The sequence below is a fragment of the Furipterus horrens genome, unplaced genomic scaffold (assembly GCF_987537825.1).
Source record: "Furipterus horrens unplaced genomic scaffold, mFurHor1.1.pri manual_scaffold_8, whole genome shotgun sequence".
In the NCBI taxonomy this organism is placed as follows: Eukaryota; Metazoa; Chordata; class Mammalia; order Chiroptera; family Furipteridae; genus Furipterus; species Furipterus horrens.
In genome coordinates, this window is record NW_028327178.1 from 54,001,228 (window position 1) to 54,019,525 (window position 18,298).

At 38.1% G+C, this 18,298-nt stretch overlaps 1 protein-coding gene across 2 annotated transcripts in view; it reads left to right on the plus strand.

Annotated features, from left to right (window-relative positions):
• Positions 1-18,298, plus strand: part of GNAL (G protein subunit alpha L) — a 164,851-nt gene that overhangs the window by 114,573 nt on the left and 31,980 nt on the right. For both annotated transcript variants that reach the window (XM_090285824.1, XM_090285825.1), the window contains exon 5: positions 2,690-2,787. In XM_090285824.1, coding sequence (XP_090141950.1) covers positions 2,690-2,787 — 98 coding nt within the window. The remainder of the gene's footprint in view (positions 1-2,689; positions 2,788-18,298) is intronic.

Consider the following 18,298-nt stretch of genomic DNA (forward strand, 5'->3'; position numbering starts at 1 on the left):
ACAGGAATCCATCTTGGACCCCCGCCCCCACACAAAGTGCCACACTGTGGCGAAAAAGGTCGGGATCCCCGCTGGTCACTGGGTAGTGACAAGTACATGGGGCTCCACCCTGTACAACCTGCCCAGGAAGCAAAGCAAAACACAAGTCTGTCAAAATGAAGCAGATAACGACTGAAATCCCGGTGACGCAGCTCACCAGGCAGTAGATGAGGAACCTGACAGACAAACAAATAGGAAACCTTTCTGAGGCTCAGTTCAAAGCTATAGCTATAAGGTGGCTTACAGAATTAACAAAAAATCTGGAACAAGACAGGGAAGGAATGAAAGCCACTCATACTGAAACAAACGAAAACACATACAAGTGGTGAGGAAATAAAATCCAGAGATCAAATCAACAAACTGGAACATAGGGAGGGAACAAACAGTCAACCAGTGCAGAAAGAGGAAACAAAAAGTAAGGAAAGTGAGGAGAGGATCAGAAACCTCTGGGACAGCTATAAGAGTCCGAACATTCAGATTATAGGATTGCCAGAGGGCAAAGAAGAAGAACTAGAAATTGAAAAATTATGTGAAAAAATAATGAAGCAGAACTTCTGGAACTTGGGGAAGGAAATAGACTTACATGTCCAGGAAGCACAGAGAGTTCTAGAAAAACTGGACACAGGGAGAACCACTCCAAGACACATTATAATCAAATTGTCAAAAATTAAAGATAGAGAATCTTAAAAACAGCAAGAAAGAAGAAAAGAATCATGTACAAAGGGGTCCCAATTAGGCTATCAGGTGATTTCTCAAAGAAAACTTTATAGGCAAGAAGGGACTGGCAAGAAATATTCAAAGTAATAAAAAGCAAAAACCTACAGCCACTATTACTCTATCCAGCCAAGCTGTCATTCAGAATAGAAGGGCAGAGAAAGTGCTTCCAGAACAAAGTAAAACTGAAGGAGTTCATCAGATCCAAACCACTATTATATGAGATGTTAAAGGGACTGGTTTAGGAGAAAGAGGGTCAAAACTATGAACATTAAAATGAAAACTGTATCACAACAACCAACAACAGAAGCTAGGGAATTGAAACAAAGGCAAACTAAGTAGGCAACGAGAGTGGGAAAAGAACTATAGGTATGGGAAACATACTGGGGGGGGGTCAGCAGTGAGGGGGAAGGGGGAGAGAGAGGGAGATGGTACAGGAATTAAGAAGCATAGTAGGAAGAAATGGAATAGACAGAAAGAGCTTGAGAAGAACTATATGCACAATCAATGGACATGGACCAAAAGAGGGAGACAACTGGAGGGAAGGGGGCCACCGGGTAGAGGGGAGCAGAGGGAAGGGAAATTGGGACAACTGTAACAGCAAAATCAATAAAACATATTTAAAAAAAAACTGAGGGGTTCAGCTACTCCCTTTCATGTGGAGATTGTCCATTCATTGTCAACTGTGGATATTTTGGATTTGTTGATAATGATAACAAACAGGCCAACAGACAATAGATACAAAGACATGTGGCATAGCTTTAAAGGCTGTTCCTAATACTGGGAAGTCAGAGTTAGATGTACTGGAACCTAATAAAGCTTAAGCTTGGGGCTTCTCACTCCTACTCTCCCTTCCAAGATGTTATGTCTAATTTTTCTTTTTTCAAAGATTGCCCCAATTGTATAAGCACCAGGTTCCACAGTACTTGGATTCACCCTTGTATTGAATTATAAATCTCTTAGAAAAATATCAACTCTTAATTTTTTTCTTCCAAAGACTCTCTGCTGATCCTTAGGAAGTGTAGTAGCTGTGATTAACATAAAGACCTCAGCTGCTTCCTGGCCACATAGTCCCAGACACTTCCATGCAGAGCAAAGATGGAATGAGTGCTTCCTAGGGTTGCCATGAGGGACAAGTGACTGATGTGGAAAGAGATATAAATGTCATGACAAGTGAAATTTATATTTAGTAACTAATATATAGTCCTTTGCTTTCATAACAGTGCTAAGTTAGTTTGAGTAAAATTGGCAATATGAATTCCTAAAGCCACCTTTCACTTTACGATAAGGAAAGTTTTTGCTTCGAAGAACGTTCCTTATTATGATGGATGAAATTGAGCGCTGTGCTTGCACACGTTTGAGTGAACCAACAATCACAGTTTACACTTAACTCACAGTTGTTGCTTTTTTTTGTTAATACCAAAAAACAATACATTACTATCCCTAAAGTGTGTGATTTTAAAGGTCTCTTTCTTAAGTATCTAATGCTTCTGGGCCAAATTTAATCCACCTTCTCAACTATGTTTATTCATAATCATTGCTCACATTAAAAATTTACAGCGGCTAAAACAGAACTTACCATTAAAATAGGCATGTTTTTTCATTGCTGAAGTGGCAGTTCCACTAAAGTTATTGAATACTAAGAATTTTAAAATTGTTAGTTGTATGTTAATGAATGTCATTAATTTTTGTCTTGCAATTTTCATTTTGGGGAACTTTCTGGAACTATAAAGAAGTTTTTGACAGGTTAATTTGCATGATGATAACACATATGCATCCTTTTGCATTACACAGAGTGCAAGATCAGCATTTTACTCTGTGTGGACTTCTACGAAGAAAATAATTCATGTGCTACCTGCAAACTTTCTTTTTACTTTAAGCTTTTGAAGGATTATAACACATGCATCCTCTTATTTGCAACTTTTTCAAATTTTAGGAATTCTTTGATCATGTGAAGAAACTTTGGGATGATGAAGGAGTGAAGGCATGCTTTGAGAGGTCAAACGAATACCAGCTGATCGACTGTGCACAATAGTAAGTTTGCTCTGAGCCAGGTCCTCTTTGAAAATAGGATTGCAAGATCACATGCACACTTGTACTGAGCTTTCAGGTTTACTGACGTCTCTTGAATACATGGAACAAATAATTATCATCTCACTACAGAAATCAACTTTTAAAATGAGGCATGTTTAGTAGATGGAAAATTGAAAATCCAATAGAAATCACTGTTTCAGGGAAGAATCAGAGGCATGTTGTATTCATTTTATCCTGATCATTGTTTTAAGTTCTATTCATTTTTGCTTATATAGCTTACAGGCATATCTGTAAATTATAATGTAATTATATATTCATTATTATATTTTAATTTTGTAGTAGAGACCCCAAATTACAATATCAAAATCTGCAATCAAGTGCAAGCTCTTACTCAAAGTAATGTGATACACAGAAGTAAATTAGGACCTTGAAAGTAAATGGTACTTAATATAATAAGTAAATATTTGGTGAAAAATATAATGAAGAAAAATAAGAAATGAGGAAAAGACTCTGGTGCTGATGCTGGCTGATTGTTTTTCCTTGAAATTCATTGGTATTTTGGATTCATTCTATAACTATTAGAGAATTATGTTCCCTCAGGAAAATGTTAATCAAAAAGTTCTAGAAATATTTGCTGTTCTGATAGCAAAAATTGCTTAACTCGTTGTTTTATATGACTCTTTGGGCAGCAAGAAATCAGCACTTTTACATTTTTAATCTATAAACTCTAAAAATTCATACACGTAGAAGAGATTCCATAAGCATAAAACCTGGGAATTCACAATATTTGAAAGCAACTAATGGAGCTATGCTGTAAATACTGATTTCAAACAGAAAGCAGTTGTGTGGCCATCCTCAGCCCTTTCTCATCCGTAGGCTATCAGGCACCATCACCTAGTGACTGGCACTGAGAGGGGCCAATGGCAAGGGCCCAAGGAGGGGGCACTGGGTGTGTCCTAGGCACTGACAGGAACTGGTGAGAGAGGTTGCTGTGGCCTGACTTTCCCAAGTGCTGAAGGCCATACCAAAGAACTTAGATTTTCTTACAAATGCAATAAGTGCCCATCAGCTCCATGAATGAAGTTGTCAAGGTCACTCTGCCTCCTGTATGGAGAATTAACAAAGGAAGCAGAGACCCCAGTGGGGTGCCTCGGGTAAGGTGGTGAATCAGTGAGGGCAGCAAAGGAGAGGATTAAGAATGACAATGCAGTGGATCACAGAGCTATTTATTGAGATGAAGAAACCTGGAAGATGTTCTTTATGGGAAGATAGAGGAAGATACTAAGCACCCATTGGAGAAGTTAAGTTTGAGATGCCAAAGGGGCGAGTTCAAGCAGACAATTGATTGGAACCTGGGACTCACAGTGAGACTGATGATACAGGTGTGCAAGTTACCAGCCCTCTGATGGTATACAAAGCCTTGGAAATGACTGAACACACTAGAGCAAGTTCAGAGAGAGGAGGGTCCTGGACCCAGGAAGTTCAGTCCTCAGAAGTTGGTTTTAGTAGAAAGGGCCTCAAATCACATATAATAAGTGAATGGAGAAAGGGAGTTCTCCAGAAGAAGAAAAGGGGTCTCTGGGATGAGATGGGGGAGGACTGGTGGTGTTAATAAGACTTACTTAACCACCTTATCACAACCAAGAACTGACTTATCACACCTCCACCCTCACCCCCAGTCTGGGAGCATTTGATGAGCAGCAGCTGTATCTTCAGCTCCAAAGGGCATAGTAAAACACAAGGATGCAGCACAGACCTGCTCCACACACCCTGAATGACCACTGAGAGCTTTAATGAGCTTCCACTGCATATGCTAAAGAAACTATTTACTAATTACAATTTTTTATTAACCAAAAAAGTATTTAAAATTTCTCATTTCTTGCCATGCTTAGCAGTTTCTTCAAAACTTGCCTTTTTATATTGGCCATGCCCTTAAGTTCACATTTGTGTTACTTTTATGTAATTTAATAGGTACATTTATTTCATTTCACAGCTGGATGGATCATTCAGTCCACAAGAACCAGGCTGGTTTATATTTGGGTGTAGGAGTTGGGGAAAGCTCCGGGTGGCACTCAAATGCCTTGCTCAACAGTATTGATTTTTGAACCTTAATACTTACTATGAAAGGAGTAATTCTAAACCCTGTTAAAGTAACTTCTTTCATGGCAAGAACCCTGGGGATATTTTAGGGAAATGATGCTTCTCAGTGATGCTGAAATTCTGTTACAGCTAAGCTGCCAATGAGTAACCTAGGGAAGTCTCACGGTCCTCAAAAGCTAAAAAAAAAACACAAAGGTACCCAGCATCTCAAATCCTGGATATGTACCCAAGAGAATTTAAAACTTATCCACACAAAAACTTACGTGCCAATGTTCACAGAAACATTATTCTTAATACCCCAAAAGTGCAATAAAACCAAATGTTCATCAAATGATGAATGGATAAGCAAAATGGGATACATGACACAATGAATATTATTGTCCGGAACAGAGATAGATATATCCAGAGAATAGATTAGTGGCTGTCAGGAGTTTCAAAGTAAGAGAAATTGAGAGTGACTAGTAACAGTTCAGGGTTTCTTTGGTGGATAATGAGAATGTCCTGGAATTGGATAGTAGTGATGGTGGCACAAAGTTATGAATATACTAAAAAATACTGAATTGTATACTTCAAAATGGTGAACTTTATGTTATATGAAATTATATTACATAAATTATATCTGAATCTAAAGAGAGAAAAATTACAGGGGAGAAAGAATCAGTACAGGAAAAGTAATGGAACAATGGTCCAGATTGGCCAGTGGGGCAGTCCACTCATGGAGCCAGGGATCCTCTTGTCAACTACAGATGAAAGTCGAAACATGCATTTATGTATAAGACCTGCTTCTTCACACTCAGCCAGCCACAGACACCTGCCACTGCCCAAGCCTGCCAACACATACACTCATGAATGGGAGCTCCCAGGTTATAAAGTGCCTGTGCTATACAAATGAAAAGGCTCTTAAGATCTATGTTATGCTATTCAGCATGCAAGGACTGGGAACTTGCTCAGGTCACTTCAAGAAAAGGAAATTTTGTTCTGAGTCTCTCAGAAGCCGCTAGCGAGTCAGAGGCACTGTGGAACCAGCTCTTCTGCTCCTGCTGTCTAAGCATCTGACTTCACCTTCCCTGTCTGCTCTTCTCGTCCCTTGCTCCAGACTGGCAAGTGCACTCTGTAATCTACAGGCCTGATACCAGAGGAAACAGGGAAGATTGGTTTTGCTAACAACCAGGCAGCCTGTCCCCATCAAGCCTTATTTCCCACCCCATCATACTGCCCCACTGACCCAGTCAGTGGCCACTTCCGTGGCCCTGACCAGAGGCTATGCTAGGCCAGGGCAGCTGGACTGCACTGCCCAATGCCAAGACTGACATCGCTAGAAGAGTAGTGGAACGAGCACTATAGCTGAGCTTGCAGTATTGTACTTTTGGTAAAAATGAGTGTCTCTGAAGCATCAAGCAAGCTGTGCAAATGACCAGAGTTTTTATTTGATACAGTTCCCCACTTCACACTGTGAACCTTAAAAACAACCTCTACTGCATTATCCCAAAAAATGCATTTCCTCTAATTCCTAATAATAAATGATTATGTAGCCATGGAAACTGCTATTTTGGGAGAGAGAAAATTGGATCTGTAGAACAGGTTTATAAAATTAGACTTTGCTTAATGTCTAATTTTACAGCTAAGAGTGTAGGTTCTTATGCTTTGTACCAATGTGTTTGCATGATAAGAGTCTCTAGGAGTACGGTATTCCTTCACTGATTGAGGGTATTACGTTCTAGACACACCCCCCACACACACGGTAGGTGAAAATCCGCGAAGTAGGAACCTTACATTTATTTTAACATTTATATATTTTTAAGGCTTTATAAACCCTTCCCACACACTTATAAACCATTCCCAGTCCCTTATTAACCTTTCCCACTCCATTATTAACCTTTTCCACACTTTTATAAACAGTACTTATGTTCTTAAACATATTCTACACTCTTAAACCTACGTACCTTAACTACACATGAATACAGCACTGCAAAATCCCACAATATAGAGAAAAATCCGCGATAAATAATTAAATATAATATTTTTAAAAATCCTGCGATACAGTGAGGCCGCGATAAGTGAACCACGATATAGAGAGGGACTACTGTATGTATATCCATGTGAATAATTGATTTTACAATACTCTCAAAAGTAGAGACTACTCAGAAAAAAAGAGCAATAAGAAAGGTGAAGTGATTTTCTGCCATGTCCCTTGCTTGCCTTTGCCATCTGTCTGGAATCCTGGTGACCACCTTCTCTAACACTGACTTGGAGCTCACAGCTCTTCCTTGAATCTAAGATTTCAGGAAAATCCAGAAATTATTAGCAAATAAGGAATTTTGACTTCAAAATTTGTTTGTTTTTTTTGTAGGTCATTTTAAAATAAAAGAAATTTAAAATGTGCATGTTACTATGTACTGTTGAACTCATTAAATATATAATCAACCACCTGAGTACACATACACACTCTTCTTAACTCTCATTTTGACCTTTATTTCTAGCCGAATTTATTTTCAGTTATATTTTCTCAGTCTGCAGAGTTGAAAGTATTCCTGTTTATGGACAGTACAGTAAAAAAAATTTTAGGTATAAGAATAAATTTAGTGGCAGGGCAAAGTAGGTAGATAAAATATCTCAGAGTGGGCTGGTCAGCACCTTGTTATCTATGTCTTCTACACTCCTTTGGAAACCCTCCTCCTGAGAAGGAATATTTGAGAGGTTTTACTTAACTCCAGTGTTTCTTTGTGAGTAGGAAACCTCCACTTTTCCTCCTGTGTGTCTCTCTTTTACTCTTACACAACTACCACACTCACAACACTGACTCCAGATATGAAGGGAGATTGTTTTTTTCCAGCAAGCTATTCTCTATGATACCAGCTGATTGTCCTACAATTTAACTCAATTCTGATACTATCTACTTGGAGACAGTGTCAGACCCAAAGGTTAAGGGCTCAGTCCCATGAGATTGCCCTCACTTTAGAGGCCACTTACAAGTAGTAGGTCCCCAGGTAACCCACATCTCCTTTCCGACTTGCTACAAATCAGTGGTACCCATGATCTCCTCCCCCTTGGGGTTCAATTATTTGCTAGAGCAGCTCTCAGAACTTAGGAAAACTCTTACTTATGTTCACCCGTTTATTAAAAGATATGACAAAGGCTACAGATGAATAGCCAAAAGAAGAAATAGGTGAGCCCTGGGTTGGGTGGGCAGGTGGGGCTCCTGAGCACAGGAGTTGGGGTTGCATTACCCTTCAGGTACATGCATGTATTCACCAATCTGGAAACTGTCCAAACCCTGTACTTTTGGAATTTTCATGGAAGGTTTATCCTGTAAACATGATCCATCATTAACTCCATTTCCAGCCCCCTCTCTCCTTCCTAGAGACTGAGGGGGTGGGACTGAAATCATGTCTTGGTTCTGTTAGTGATCAGCCCTGGGTCACTTCAGGCACCCACCCAGAGCCACCTGATCAAGGGATTTAGAATCTTCATGTCAGAAACTGGGGTCAAACACCAAGTAATAGAACAAAAGATGCTCCTAGTGCATTACTTAGGAGATTAAAAAGGGTTTCAAAACCTGTGTGCCGGGAACAAGAGGCAGAGATCAATTTTTTTTTTCTGTTATCTTACACTGTGTAAATGTATTTTTAAAACCTTTCATAAAAACTACTACCATAAGTGGAAAATCCGCCTGGATTCCCATGTGACACCACATTAAATGCTCAGACTTCCTATAGAAGAAAAGACTCTGAGACTAGATGGGGCTCCAAGTCCTTGTCCCTGCAGCATGTCACACTGGTTTCTGATGATATTTTCCAATAACTAAATATTGTTAGGTTCATTCTGAAAGCTGAGAAAATCAAGCCCTTGAACTATACATGGTAAAAAAGAATATATCTTACTGCATTAGAGCAATACTTCTCCACTATTTCTTAAAAGTAAGAGCCTTTGTCAAACAATGTTCTGTGTTGGGTGACAATAGTGAAGAAGGGTCAGTGGCAGTAAGGGGCCCAATTAGTGGCTCTTAGCCTCTCTTGAGCTCCTGTGTAGCTCCTCAGTTGGCCCCAAGAAACACCAGGCTCCACAGCACCCAGGTGAAAAGCTAGAACCAGTTTCCAGAATTTGTAGCCACAGGACCAAATGCAGTTTACATTAAATACCAAGTCAAAGTGGAATTTTATTAGAATAAATACATGATACCAAAATGGTAATTTATTGGAGTTAAATGTGATCTAGATGTTACATTGATCACATTTACCTATTATAAGTTTTGTGTGGTCATTTTGAATAAAACTAAACTGAAATTCAATGTTCATAGATAGCAGTTGAGTCTTTCACTAGGCTCAACATCCAGTTTTTTCCTGCTGGACTGGGGATGTATGGAAATACTCTGGTTTATGTAAATGAGTAGTAAGAAATGGTAGCAAAACTGGGTTTTTGTTGTCATTGCTGTTATTGTTTGCCTTGTAATCACAGGAAACATTTTAAGTTAAATTATGCAGAAATGCGAAAAAGAGAACTGTAACATTTTTTTTCCAAGTTGAATTCTTAATTGCCTCTAACAACTCAAGTTCTTAACATAAACATGAAGTCTAAAAGACACATTTTAAAAGACACAAATACTATCTACCATGGAAATGTGTCACATTTTCACTTGTGAGGATGTAACAGTCACTGTGTGAGGAGAGCCTGGGCTCACCTGTGGGACACCCTTTTATGACATAGGGCGCTGCATCCTCCCTTCACGGTTATACTGCAGGACAGGTGCTGCGTCATCTAAACCTTCCTTCTAAACAACACATCTGCAAGAAGCAAAATATCACATTAGTATCTTGATAGTTTGGGTTACATAGATACACACATGTGTCAAAACTCAGCAAATATACACTTAAGATTTGTGTTTCTTTGGGTCTAAATTATACATTAAAAAAAACAATGAACAAATATTGATGTCTAGATAAAGAGCTACATGCTGAAGTATTTAGGAAGAAGTGTACTGGTGTCTGCAATTTCTTTGAAATGCATCAAAAATAAGATGGATAGGTGGATAGATGTGTTAGTACAGTAAAATGGTAATGGCATAATCTAGATAGTGGGTATTCAAGCATTCACTGTAAAATCATTTCAAATGTATTGTATGTTTAAACTTTTCCATAATAAAATATAAGGGGAAGAAAAATATACACATGTACAGATATGATCAGAAGTCTGAAGAAATTAAGGAACACAACAGCACAAATGAGTACATTGGTGGTTCTCCACAAATTGCAGCATGGCATTTAAGACATTTGTGTATATGAGGGTTTGTATTACAGTTCTTGTAAATGTTCACTGAACTCTTTGAAACACAAGAAACCCAGGGAACTCATATCAAAAACCACTAAGTACCCAAGTGTCGCTGGTTCGATTCCCAGTCAGGGCACATGACTAGGTTGCAGGTCAGGTCCCCAGTTAGGGGCACAAGTGAGAGGCGACCACACAGTGATGTTTCTCTCCCTCTCTTTCTCCTTTCCCCTCTCTGAAAACAAACAAACAAATAAATAAATTACTTTTAAAAAAACCACTAAGTACTACTATTAACAAAGGGTTCAGCTTGTGAATAGCTTAAAAGGGGTGTCCTGTATTGCTAAGCTTCAAAGTGTAGCTACAAAATAGCTCATCATTATTAAAATGTCCATCTAATTTATATGTTAACATAGTTTGCAGATGAAAGCCAGGATAGTTGTTTTTCTATAGAGGTCCTCATTGTTCAAGAAAGTAAAAAGGTACTGAGGAAGGATCCCCCCAAATAGGTTTTCTTTATAAAAATTGTGTGTTTATTTTACATGTTTAAACTTCAGTCACCTTCCAAGTACTCTATTTGATGCAATACACCTATCAAGATGTTTTTTTCCACCACTCAAAACAGTTTTTGAACTCATTGATTTTAATGCCTTTTAGTGTTCCTGCCATTTTTTTGTTTCACCTCTTCTGTATCAGCAAAATTTTTCCCTTTGAGGACTTTTCATCTAGGGAAACAAACAAAAAGAAACAAGTTGCTCAGGGCAAGATCAGGTGAATAGGGAGAGTGGGCATGGAGGTCATGTGAATTTGGTCAAAAACTGCTGAACATTCAGCGCACTGTGGGCAAGTATACTCTCAAATCACCCATCATGAAAAGGGCAAATGCCTTGGAGGAGGATTCAAAAAAATTTACTGAAGTCTCTCACAGCCTCTCACAACAAAGCCAGCTGGGTCACTAATACAGATGGGTTCCTAGACCACTTATCTAGTGGGGAAAGCCTGTACTACAAGGGGTCTGCCCTCCAGAATATAATTCCAGTTTTTCTTGGGCCCCTCCTGGTATGTCCACACAAAAAATTCAAGACAAATTGTTCATAGCAACATTATTTATAATAGCTAAAAAGTGAAAACAACCCAAATGCCCATTGACTGATAAAAACAAAATGCAGCATGCCTGTACAATGGAATATTATTTAGCTATAAAAAGGAATGAAATACTGGCATATGCTGCAACATGGATGAAATTTGAAAACATTATGCTAAGACAAAGAAGCCAGACATAAAAGGCCACATATTATATGGTTCCATTTATATGAAATGTCCAGAATAGATATACGTGCAGTGACAGAAAGCAGATTAGGGCTGTATAGTGCTGTGGGTGAGTTGGGGAGGGCATGGGGGGAGGGGCAGGTTCAGATGAGGAGTAACTGCTTTATGGGTAAAAGGTTTCTTTTTGAAGTAATGAAAATATTCTAAAAATTATTTTGGAAGTTGTTGCACGACTCTGAATATGAAAAATCATTTAATTGTGCATTTTAAATGCATTTTAATTGAGGCTCCCTTTGAAACTGGTTTGTAACACTTTAACCTGAACACCTCAGTGATGTTAATTTGGAGACCGCTGATCATTTGAATCTGCTTACTTTCACGGGCTTTCTATTTAATACCAAGAGGGAAAAAAACACAGAGAAACAGAGACTATTTAAAAGTAGTGAATGATTGCTAGAAAGAAGTAAATACTGTGGGGACTAAAGAAAAACACGTTTACTCCCACTTTCCAGGTTCTTCTAGCTGGACTAGTAATCAAATAAGCAAAGATCGATTAACAGCAGAAAATCAAAATTTTATTATGTCGACATGGGGAATTCACAAAGCATGAAAATTCCAAAGACAGTGAGGCAAAATTGGGCATATGTGATATTGTAGATAAAATTTAAAGGGGGTCGCAAATTGGGAGACCTAATCAACAGGCTCCTGCTTGGACTCTTCTAGTCTAATGATTATGCTATGGTTCCCTTCCTGAAGCAGTTTTTTTCACCTGAATCTTAGGCTGGAAAGGGGAAAGAGGCATAGATCTTTTTTCTGAGTCTTCTGTTTCTTAATAGCAAGCTTAAAATAATCATCACAGAAGGCAGTTTATGGGGGGAAAACTGGTCCCCTTCAGTACCCCTTGCCCTGTGAAATAAATTCTGTCTCATCCATGTGCTTCAGCTGAGCGTGGTGACGCTATAGGAGCACCGCTGAGACTTTATTCAGAATAAGACCCATAAAACTTCAGATTTTGCATATTCTTACTTTATCTTTTTAAAATTAATTTAAGAGAGGAAAAAGTAGAAAAAAAATACTGTTTCAAAATATAGCTTCCATGCTGAAAATATTTCTTAATATCTCAAAAAATCGTTATGGAAATGGGCAGGTAACTTTTGTGTGGTTATGGGTTTTTTTAGGGGTGTTTTTTTCCCACCCTCATTACAATATAATTAACATAATGACAGGGCATTTTATAAGAAGTCATTTCCTAGGATTTTGAGTTGTTCTCCATTCAGCGCCTGACACAGTAACATCTCATTAAATACTTGTTTAATAAATAACTAACTCTAATCAAAATTTTTTAATTTCATCGTGAATGGGTTAACATGCCATTGTTGACGGCTCACATGGAATTATTGTTTACCATTGTGCCTGAAAAAATGCTTAGCAGTAAGTGTTCAAAAATATGTATTAAATGAATGGACTTTTATAACTTCTTTTTTTGCTTTCTCTACCATTCATAGTTCACCATTCACATATATATAAATTTAAATTAATTTTTCTGTAAAGCTCAGATAAAGACACAATGCCTGTTCATAGCAGCATTATTCAAAACAGCCAGAAAGTAAAAGCAATGCAAATGTTCATCATATGATCAATGGAGAAACAAAACCTGATCTGTCCATACAATGGAATATTATTTGGCCATAAAAAGAAATGAAATACTGATACCTGCTACTACAGGGCCTCCTTTAGAGCAGAATGTTTTACTACTGTCTCAGAGAAAACTAAATACTGTGTAACACATTATGGAGTACTTCTCTCCTCCCAGTACACAATGAGAATGTGTTTACAATATCAAGAAATATAAAGTTTTTAAAATAGAGTTTAAGAAGTAATGCAGCTGCCCTTTGATAATTTTTTAAATTTCATTTTTCAATGACAGTTGACATTCAATATTGCTTTATATTAGTTTCAGGTGTACAGCATAGTAGTTAGACAACTATATAAGTTATGAAGTGATCTCCTTGATAATTCAAGTACCCACCTGGCATCATACATAGTTATTACAATATTATAGATTACATTCCCTATGCTGTACTCTACATCCCATGAGTATTCAGTAACTACTAATTTGTACTTCTTGATCCCTTCACCTTTTTAGCCAGTCCTCCATCCCTCCTCCCATCTAGCGACCATCAGTTTGTTCTCTGCATCCATGAGTCTGTTTCTGTTTTGTTTGTTTGTTTTGTTCTTTAGATTCTACATATAAGTGAAATCATATGGTATTTACTTTCTCTTACTTATTTCATACCCTCTAGTTCCATCCATGTTGTCACATATGATAAGGTTTCATTCTTTTTTATGGCTTAGGAATATTCCGTTGTATAGCATATGAGTTCTTTATAAATTTTGGATATTAACCTCTCGTCATATGTATCATCAGTGAATACCTTCTCCCATTCGGTGAGTCATCTTTTCATTTTGTTGATGGTTTCCTTTGTTGTGCAAAAAATTTTAATTTGATGTAGTAACATTTGTTTTTTTTGTTTGTTTCCCTTGCCCAAGAAGATATATCAGAAAAAAACATTCCTAAGAGAAATGTCTGAGATTTTACTGCCTATATTTTCTTTTACGAGTTTTATGGTTTTGAGTATAACATTTAAGTCTTTAATACATTTTTAGTTTATTCTTGTATATGATATAATATTTTTTGCATGTACCTGTCTAGTTTTCCCAACACCATTTATTAAATAAGACTGTGCTTATCCCATTGTATGTTCTGGCCTTTTTTGTCATATATTAATTGATCATATAGGCATGGGTTTATTCCTGGGCTCTGTATTCTGCTCCGTTGATTTGTGTCTGTTTTTATGCCAGTACTATGCTATTTTAATTACTATAACCTTGTAGTATAGTTTGATATCAGGTAGTATGATACCTCTAACTTTGTTCTTTCTGAATATTGCTGAGGCTATTTGGGGTCTTTGTAGTTCCATATAAATTTTTGGATTATTTGTTCTAGTTCTGTGAAAAATGCCATTGGTGTTTTTATAGGGATCGCATTGAATATATAGATTGTTCTGGGTAGTATGGACATTTTAATGATGTTAATTCTTCCTAGTCATTGAACAAAATACATATGTTTTCATTTATTTGTATATACAATTTCTTTCTTCAATGTCTTGTAATTTTCTGAGTACAAGTCTTTTACTGCCTTGGTTAAATTTATTTCTAGGTATTTTTGATGCAATTGTAAATGTGATTGTTTTCTTAATTTCTCTTTCTGAATATTATTTTTGTACCCTGCTACTTTACTGAATTCACATATCAGTTCTAGTAGTTTTTTGGTGGAATCTTGAAGGTTCTCTATATATAGTGTCATATCATCTACAAGTAATGACAGGGTCACTTCTTCCTTTCCAATTTGGATGCCTTTTATTTCTTTTTCTTGTCTGGTTGTTGTGGCTAGGACTTCCAATACTGTATTGAATAAAAGGTGAAAGTGGACATCTCTATCTTGTTCCTGATCTTAAGGAAAATGCTTTTAGCTTTTCTCTGTTGAGTATGTTGTTAGCTGTGAATTTGTCATATACAGCCTTACTTATGTTAAGGTGTGTTTTCTTAGTTTGCACTGTGCTGAGAGTTTTTGCCCTTTGATAACTTTATATCAAAAATATTAATAAAAGAAAGGAAAACCTTCTTTAAGATATGTGTGTGTCAATAGTTAGAATTAAATATTTTTCTTACACCAGTGAAACAAAAATTTTAACTTCCACAGCTGAAAGTATTTTTACTTCCTAATTTTTTAATTTTTTAATTTTTTATTGATTGATTTGAGAAAGACAAAGGAAGAGAAAAAGAAAAATACCAGATCCTGGAATGTGAAGTCTAAACCACTAACAACACTGCCAGGTGGAAAAGGCAAGCATGTCCACTGTCTTAAAATTGTTGAGTGTTTTTATATACCAAGTGGGGGGAAGAAAGATACAAGACATGCTGAAAGAATTTACATTGGCTGTAGACAAAGGACGTGAGAGAAGCTGATGCAGGAATAGTTCTGGGATAGGCACAGAGTAGACAGAAAGAATTGTTTGCTCTTGTGGATTAGCTGTGGACAACAGATTGGGAAGTTCATGTGTAAACAAGAAGTAAAGATTCCTGGGGTTTCATGATATCTGGCTATTCTTTTAAGTAATCAGGAAATAGCCACCTGGAAGTTAATCAGAAATTTCAACATACACTCTGGAATATGAGCAGTGTTGTTAGTTGGCCTACAATTGTTAACTGACTAACCCCTTTTTGCTCCTTCTTTCCACCTTCTGGCCTACTCTAATTTAAGTTAGGACATCGCACAATTTTCTTCTTGGCACACCAAATTCCATTGATCACATAATAATTAGAATCCATAATATCAAAGGAACCTTTGAAATACAAGCTTTCTTCTATTATGTTAACTTAAGGAAATCTAAACACAAAGAGAACTTGCAGTTTTGTTGACATGACAACAATTAAGTGCATGGTATGCCATTGTTTCTTATTCTACTTGATATTAATATGAATCTGGAGTGTTATACATGATTACTATAAAGAGAGAATGAAAGATTGCTCATACCAGTTACCTGAGGCGGGTAGTAATTGCTACAAAAGAAATCATTTTATTATTGTTGCCAGTGGAAATGGTATTCTTCCACAAAGTCATGAGTAAAGCATTTCGGGGACCATCACATGGGGAGGATGAAGTGTAGTGGTAAGATTTACTGGAGCAATATCAAAAGACCTCCCCAGGTGCTCAATGTCTCATTCACAACCATCCAAGTGGCTCTGCATCATCCCACTGTGGAAGAAGTCCAGCTTTGTCTTCCCTAAGCTCAGAATAAGTAGCAGTTTCCAGACATTCTGTGCCTTTGGCCCAGCATCAACAGGGCATACAAAGCTTTCGTAGTTCGGTTCAGTCCATGCCAAAGCTTAGTCCAGCTCAATCTCTGCCCCCGTTTGGCTACCTTATTTCTGTTCCTGGTTGTGCTCCTGCTGTTGCTTAGAGCTGCGCTCGGGCCCTGCCCATGGACCCACATGGTTGCAAGGAAAGACAGTGTGTGAACAAATAGGCAAACACACAAATGAATACATGCTACTGAGATGGACCTTTGTTAAGCTTTGCTTACATTACCTTGGGCTTGGGAAGGATTAGGCTTTCTTTCGAACTAACCAATCTCTTTTCCTTCCCCTTCATGGGCTTGTGTTGGGTCCTCCCCTTGTCTATTTTGGTCTTTTTCCCAGGCTAGCGACCTCTCTTTTATGGTCACCGTCTTACCTCATAGTACAGTGTCTGAAACTGTAAGATCCAGACCTAAGCCTGATTAACTATAATTTCCACTCAGTCAGGCTCAACTGGTCTAGCTCCCTTCTTTTTTGTTAACTCCTATCTGGTTATGTTAATACTATGACTCTCTGCTAGGATATATGCAGTGACTAAATATATGTTCTAAAATCAACAAGACCTAATACATTCCGTCGTCGTCGTCGTCGTCGTTGGCAGCCGTCCGTCTCGAGAGACGATGGTGTAGCTTCTTAAGAGTCTATCTGCACCGCCGAGAATGGCTGTGCAGTCCGACTCGGGAGTGACACGGTATCTGTCTCCTCCCGTGTTGAATCGACATCTTGCGATGACGCTGGAGTGTCCTCTCCAGTGAAGCTGAAGCTACAGAGCCTGGGCAGGGTGATATGGAGGATCCGCTGTTGCCCATGCAGCAGACCCCCCCTCTCTTCGCAGCTGAAGGGTCCAAGGGAAAGACGGAGTCAATACAGCTTGGCTTCAGGTGCGCCGCAGGAGTTGCCGGTGTTGACTACAACGTCAAACCGCCTTAGGGACTCCGGCTCCGGATTTTCTGTCGGGGTTTACTCCCTTAGCCTTTCCCCTGAAGAGGTATGCCGCAAGGCAGCGGAGGTTTTTTGGAATCAGAGTTTTCCTTCTCTGACCTAATACATTATTTTTCCAAAAAAGGAAAAATTTTATCCTCAATTGAACATGTTTAATGACATCTCAGATCTCTTCAAATAAGACTCAGCGTGAAGTGAATGTCGATCTGACTTTACAATTCTCATTCTAATTCTGTCTCTGACATATAGTGTGATCTGAACAAGTCAGTATATTTGGTCTCTAAAAATAGAGCAGCTCTCATGACCACCTCTCAGAGGCTGTCTTTGTACTGAAGTCCTCAAAACTCCTTTCTTTCCCCTTGGTCAACCACATGCTTCCTTGTGAGGATGGGGCAGGAGGGAGTGCCTCCTGGGAAATGATGCTGTGACAGACACACAATAGTGGGTCCCTGCATAAAGAGGAAATACCAGAATGCTTCCAAATTCCAGTGTAATTTGTACATGTTTGCTTGTTTCGTTTCATGTAAATAACATGGTAAAATTTGCAGAGTTTTGAACGTTAGTGTAAGTTGAAATTAAATGAAGTTTGAATTCTCTCTTAACTCCTAGACATGGTTAATCGTGTCCCAAGGCAACCTAGTGGTTCCTGGAAAAGAAATATCTGCTAGAATGCCTCACTTGTCATATTCATCAGGAAACCTCAGCCAGCACCACCTCTCTATGCTCAAATTGTTAAGGACCTTCCATGAGAAGAAATGCTGGGGAAAATAAATACCTCTGCTTTATGGATTATTACAAATGCATCACATCTGTCCCCTATATTGTTCATCCCCAAGCCATAAACTCAGTAAATATTTGTGGAATACAGGAATGAGCTGAAAGATCGTAGCCCAGCTCCATCAACAGAAGAAGAATGCATATTGATTATATTTTAATTCAGATATCTCATTTCCAATGACTTAATTCAAAACTAGTTTAAAGTTAACACTTCTTTTTGGGCCTCCTTTAGACCTCAAGT